Source organism: Zonotrichia albicollis, chromosome 10, assembly GCF_047830755.1.
Source record: "Zonotrichia albicollis isolate bZonAlb1 chromosome 10, bZonAlb1.hap1, whole genome shotgun sequence".
Taxonomy (NCBI): Eukaryota; Metazoa; Chordata; class Aves; order Passeriformes; family Passerellidae; genus Zonotrichia; species Zonotrichia albicollis.
Genome location: NC_133828.1, coordinates 22,550,923 through 22,557,273, shown reverse-complemented (window position 1 = coordinate 22,557,273; position 6,351 = coordinate 22,550,923). Strand labels below are relative to the sequence as shown.

The window sequence follows — 6,351 nt, the reverse complement described above, 5'->3', positions numbered from 1 at the left end:
CACAAGACAGCAGCTAAGGGACAATGAAATACTAATGAACACTGCCTACCTGACAGTTCAAGGTCCATGAAACAATTGGTATGTCATTATGGAAGAGCAGGCAATGAAAAGTCTAGCAATTATCTCACAGCTGAAGCAATCCATAAACACATTTTAAAGTACCCATCCATAGCTGGCAAGGCTTCTCTTTACACCTTCCTCCATTCTTTGATTTCCATATCATTTGCTGAGTATTCGTGTAGGTAAGTACACTGAAATATAAATTCACCTAGAACTATACTCCACCTGCAGAGACAAACCTGTAACCCACCTTTTTCCACTGACCTTTCCCATTATTGCCCTTTTATCTATGTAAGCAAATAGCTATCATAGCAAATACTAAATATCTGTCTATACAGGGAAAGACTAAACTTGACACACACCCACTGATGCAGACACCCCAAAGCCACCTCAACAACTTTACAGGGAGCTTCCTGGCTTAGGAAAACCTCTAGAAGGTCAGACCAGGAGACCACTCACCCAGAATGACACAGGAACAGACTGTTCTGTTGCAAATCACAAATGCTTTAGTTTCCATCTAGAGCACCTATATAAGGCAAGAACTGCCTACACACGCAGCACTGATTGCCTAGGCCCGCTAAAATAACTACATTGCTACAACTCCAGCAGAGTGGAAAATGGCTGCTTTATAGTCTGGGAGCATCCGAATTACGGGGGTGGCAGCACTTAGCCAGGGAGGAGTCTCCCATTTCTGTCAGAGGAAGGCTTTTTATTGCTTCATTGAAGGCTCTTGCAGGACTGGTGTGTAGGAGCAGCTGCTCTTACAGGAGTCAGTAATGCAAAAAATCAGAGCAATATCTGAAGGCAGGATTAGAATTTTTACATGGCTTTGCTAGGGCCTGACTTCTTCAAAGGGAGCAAGTTGTAGGAGAAATTTGAAATAAGCTGTTGTTTAGTCTAGAAAAGGTTGCAAAAAAAATGTGACAAGAGTTTGTAACTCAAAAGACTTGCTAGAAAGAGCTTCCTTTTATCAAATTACTGCAGAAGGGTCTAATAACAGTGGTTTGCATTGCTAGAAAGGTGGTGCAGGTTGGCTGTTAGGGAGGAGCTCCCAGCAGTAACTCAAGCCCTGAGCTAAGTCTCTCAGGGAGGAGGCAGGCTCTCTTTTTTCCTAGACACGTTTCACCAAAGGCAGTCCAGGGTGGTTTAAGCTCAGCAGATCCTGCCCTGGGGGCAGAGTTAGACTCTAAGCTCCTATTTTTTTCTTGATGGAAAAAATTATCTTACATCCTAAAGGCAGCAGAATATTGTGGCTAGCGTCAAGTATCAGAGCACATGTATCACACAACTAAAAATAATTTTACAGGCTCATTTTTGTCAGTGTCCCTCCATCCGTGCTAGATACTATGTTTAGATATTGCAGTAAAAGATACTTCTACCACTCCCACAGTGGTGATCCACATGAAACAACATTGAGCACAGATTAGCTCTTGAATTTCTCCAGGGAAACTTCACTGATAAGCTAAAAACAAGACAAATATGCAAAAGCTTGTTGCAGGAATGTATCTCAATCTGTCTTTGGGCTCTTGGTGATACTTATCCATCCCTAGAAAAAATTAATGTAGCAGACACTACAATGATATTGCAGAGTCAATTCCTTTGCAAAGGATTTCCAAACCTTGTATTAGATCATTGCAAAGATGTGAAAATCCCCTGAAAGTGGATCAACTGTGTAATGAATGGCAATGCTTTATTGCATGAAGCTGCAGGAACCCAAGTGAAGAGATGATCCAGTGGCAGAAGGACCAGGGCTGTGGCCAAAAGCTGCAGCTCTGTGATTCTCCCAGCAAGCTAGGGAGATGCCCCATGTCTCCTTAAACTGTCTCCTCCCTGCTTTGGAGTCTGACACAACATTAACTTCCAGCCTCACTGTCCAAGGGAGCAGGAGGACACAGAGGGAAGCCCATTCCCTGGGGAGTCATGCCAAGCAGATCCAGTAATTGAAGGAGCAGGAGGAAGGTCCTTCACTGGAGTGCGGTGCCTCGGCTGTGTGTCAGCACAGACCGGTGTGCTTGGGCAGCGCCACTCGCAAGCTGAGGGATGTCTTTGCATTTCTCCTTTGGAAATCTAACTTTGGTTCCTTAGTCCTACACAAGCTCTGCATACAAGGTAGGGGGCTGCATACAGGGGCAGCAGGTTGGATGTGTGGATATATCCATGCTCCGCAGGCTATGCTGGTAGGCCTCTCTGGAGCGTATGTAAAACGCGTGTATGTGCTTCGTAACCTTTATTAACTTATAAAGCAAAGCAGTGAGGAGGTTTCCTGAGATGCTCAGGATGGGTATGCTGATTCTTTACGGGCACGCTCTCAGTGCGGCCGAGGGCCGCAGGCCGGGCAGGAACAGCCGGCTCTGTGGGTGAGACGCCCCAGGCTGCGGATGCCTTCTCCACCGGCGCTGCCCTTGCCCCGGCTGCCACGGGCGGGCACTGCCCCTGCCCGCTGCCAAGATGGCGCCCGCGGCTTCCCCGCCCCTCAGCGGCGGCCCGGGGCGTGTGCGGGAGCGCGGGCGGGGCGGGCGATGTGGCGACGCTCGGCCCCTCCTGCCCGGCCGCCACTCGCCGCGGCCCGGGTAGGCTGCGGGAGAGGCCGCGGCAGCGCGGCGGGAGCTGAGGGAGGCCGGGGCGCGGTAGGTGGCGGCGCGGGGCGGCCGGTCCCGGCCGGGAGCGGGCGGCGGCGCAGCGCGGGGCTCCTCCCGCGCCCCGCGGCTTTGCCTGGCAGCCGCTGGCCTGTGGGGCCCGCCGGGGTCCGGAGCGGCCGCGGAGCCCGGGGCAGAAGGGCGGTGGCGGTGGCTGTGGCTGTCACTGCCGGGCCGGGAGCGGCCGTACCCGGGGCTCCGGCGGCGCCGCTCGGCAGCCCTGCGGCTTCCCCCTGCCAAAGCGAGTAAGCGCCACGAACGCTGAACGGCAGAGCTCTCCGTCAGCGGCAATAGTGACAGAGAGCAAAGCGGTGCGACTGCCGCCGCCCCAGTGCCCAGGTTGTCTGTGGGCTTTAAGTGCGGATTTGTTTTCCTCCCTCCACCAAAGGCCTGAAGGGTGTGTTTTCACTTTCAGAGATTAAAACCGAAGCGGCGCTGGCGAAGAACGGACATGCTTGACACTTGTCTGCAGTTGCTTGTGTTGCGCCTCGTTGTTTACTCGCAAAGGAGAGACTGAGACTCTTACTTGGCTTCTTCTCAGGTTATGATATAACTAATAATAAAGCAAAACTGTGGAAAAAGCACCTGAGAACTGAGCATGGTAGGATCTTGAAGGGAAAAGTAGCTGGGATCGACGGGAAGAGGAAGGGGAGGAATGGCATCCCGAGAGAGACTGTATGAGCTTTGGATGCTTTACTGCAATAAGGTAAATATTTGTGTTTGTTTGCTTTTATCCTCTCTTGTTTGGTAGTCAGGTATTTAAACTGTAGCATCTTTTTTCTTGGAAATTGCATTGACATAATTAGCCTCTGAATGGATGTAATTGCACTTCTTAGACTGTTTACAGCTTTATCCCATGGTTTGCTGTTCAAGTTGGTCTTTTTGTTTTTGAGAATTGCAGTGTTCCAGGGTCAGTTTAAGCAGTTATTGTAGCTATATATTTTAACTATGTGAATGCACACGTTTACATAATTGTTAATTTTGTAGCTATTAATTAAATTAATACAGCACAGTTTAAGTACTGCCTAGTGTTCAGCTTTTTACTTACTGATTTCTGAACAGCTTCAATTTTATTCAACCTTTTTTAGCAAAAGCCTTCCCAAAGAACAGATTTGTTAAGTTGCTCCAGAGTCTGCCTTTGCTGGCTATTGCCATAATATCTACATACTCCATTAGTAATGAATTTCCTTCACCTGGCAGAAATAATACAAAAATGCTGTCCTGCTTTCATTTGCGTTTTATAGTGTAAATCAATTTATGTGTTTAAAGCACATATCCTGATTGCTGCCGGGTGTGCCGAGTCTGTAGAAAAATTGGATTGCAGATCATCGGAATAGGTGGCTGTAAAATAAGTAGCATACAGAAAACAGCTGTAAAGGAGGAGGAAAGGACTGATCTACTGTCATACAGGAGCTCAGTGGCAAGGGTAGCTTTTGATGGCCTTATTCTCTGGGTTGCTTTGCGTTTTTGCAGTCTCATGCTTCGTTTGTATTTCGGTTTCTTTAAGTCTCCAATCCAGTAGGACACAAGGGTAGAACAGTCCTTCGCTTGTTCCTCCCACCTCATTTCTAGAGAATGTGAGATGTTAAGTACAGACCATTTAACACAAGTGCACAGAGTACTTGTCTTAATTGTACTGTTTCCTAATTTTTGTACCGCCTTAATCCTCTGCACGTTGTTAAACCTAGTGCAAGCATAACGGCGTGGTACCAGTTCTTACTGCTCCCCGTGTGGGTGAGCTGCTGGCTTGGACCTTTGCCTTTTAAACCAGTGTAGTAATGATAATGGCAGTAGGAAGTGGAGTAGCACAGGAGAAGATGGATGTTTTGCCAGTGAGTTCATCGATGTGAGAGGAACAAATGCAGTTGGAATACATTCAGAGAATCCAGACTTGACTCAGCTTTGGGAGACGCTAAGGCAGCAGAAATGAGCCAAGTTCTGAATTTCTTTGATTGGCTGTTCTTTGGCTCTTTCCTCCCTTGTTGTTTAAAATATTCTTCTGTCTGTCTTGGACCTACTCCCCCTTTTCTGGAACCTTTCATTCAGATTGTATGCTGTCTCCATGTTGTTCATAGCAGGAAGTTTGCATGAAGGAGTGCTATTTAAAATGTGTAGTTTAGATCACTTAGGGCATGTTCAGTTGCTTTATGGGAATGATATGCCCACTCAGCTCTCAGGTGGTAGAGGATGAACTGTTTGAAATAAATAATCTTTTCATATGTTCAGTCTCCTCATTAGCTATCAGTGATTTTTTTTGGCCTTTTTTTCTTTCAGACCCATATATTAAGGGCATGATTAAATGAATTTGTTTGTTGATAAGGGCTTGTTCCTAAGTAACAAAACATGTATTTTAAAAATAAAATGGAGTGTCTTCAACATATGAGGGCAATTGGAGTGATCCAAAAAAAGGGAGTCTTCACTTTTTCAAGAAGTGTTAAGCACAAAACAGTTTTCTTCCATATCTCTCAACTGGTTCAGGTTAAAATGATATCTTATTCTGCTTCAGGCATGCATCCAGAATGACAGTATTAAGCTTGGTGAAGTTAAAAGCAGATGAAGAAGTTATGTCTCCATTTTGGGATGTAAAATGTGGGAGGCCCTAAAGTAAATTAATTTATTCAGTCCACTTGGAAACATCTGTATATTGTGCTTTGTTCTTCTCAGAGCATCTAGCAGAATGGGAAGGTGTAGCAATAATTGCCAGTGATAGGATATAGTGGTTTAGAGAGAAGTTGTTTAGAGCTGGCAGTGAAGTGTTTATACCTGCCCAGTGCAGTGCAGTGTGTTGCACTGCAGTGACTGTCCCTGGATGACACCCTGGGAAATAAAGCTAGGCAAATTCTTCAAACTAGAAAATGGCTGGAGAGTGACAGTTGAGTAAGGGCCACAAATCTCAAATACATGGCTTTAGCTTTTGCAGCCTTGTTAGCTACAGAAACAGTGAAATCCAAGCTACTCCTTTGTGATGCTTCCAACTGTTGCTAATGGTCTTGTCTTCTGATAATCGGGTCCTTCGTGATAATCTTTTAAATACAGCCCCCTCTGCTAAAGCAGCAAGGCTTTTCACAGCTTTCAAGTGCTACATAATGCTGTGTTACCATCTTACCATCTATCCTGGGTCGTGGCTTTTGTTCTTTGTGATCCCTTGACATCTCTGGCAGCATCAGGTGTCAGTTGCAACGCTTAGTTTTGTGCAAAGTAACACTAGGAAGGCATTTCTCAATTTTCATTGCCTCTTGAGCAGTTGAGGCATTGGAGATACGGGCAGATAGCAGCATTAAGCAGGGCCTTTGCAGGAGCAGTCTTTGGAAGACACCATGTATGAGGTGGTTTAATTTTTCTGGGGGTTTTTTTGTTGTTGTGGTGGGATTTTTTTGCTTGTTTGTGGTTTTTAAAAATATTTTAGTTTTTTTAAAAGATAATATTTGGGTGTCTGCAAGAGTTTGGTTTTAGTTGGTATTCAGTTGTTTTCATTTCGCAGTTTCTAATCTAAGGGTGGGATTTGGTTTTGGATTTTTTTTCTCCTTCTGTTTCCCTAAAAGCTACAGATTGCAGTCGGCTGTTACAGATTAAAGCAGTAGCCACATTTGATTTACAATACTTCTGATGTTGCATGGAAGCAGTTTAAAACTTCTTTAGATTTAGTAAAATTTAG

General features: G+C 45.7%; 1 protein-coding gene across 6 annotated transcripts in view; it reads left to right on the top strand.

Moving 5' to 3' along the window:
* Positions 1-2,478: 2,478 nt before the first annotated feature.
* The window catches only part of NBEAL1 (neurobeachin like 1), a 78,025-nt gene continuing 74,152 nt past the window's right edge, over positions 2,479-6,351 (top strand). For 2 of the 6 annotated variants that reach the window (XM_014265038.3, XM_014265039.3), the window contains exons 1-2: positions 2,530-2,687; positions 3,112-3,402. In XM_014265038.3, coding sequence (XP_014120513.2) covers positions 3,352-3,402 — 51 coding nt within the window. In that variant the 5' untranslated portion in view covers positions 2,530-2,687; positions 3,112-3,351. Of the gene's footprint in view, positions 2,688-3,111; positions 3,403-6,351 lie in introns of all 6 variants that reach the window. The other 4 variants (XM_014265037.3, XM_014265041.3, XM_014265036.3 and 1 more) reach the window with 4 other exon arrangements.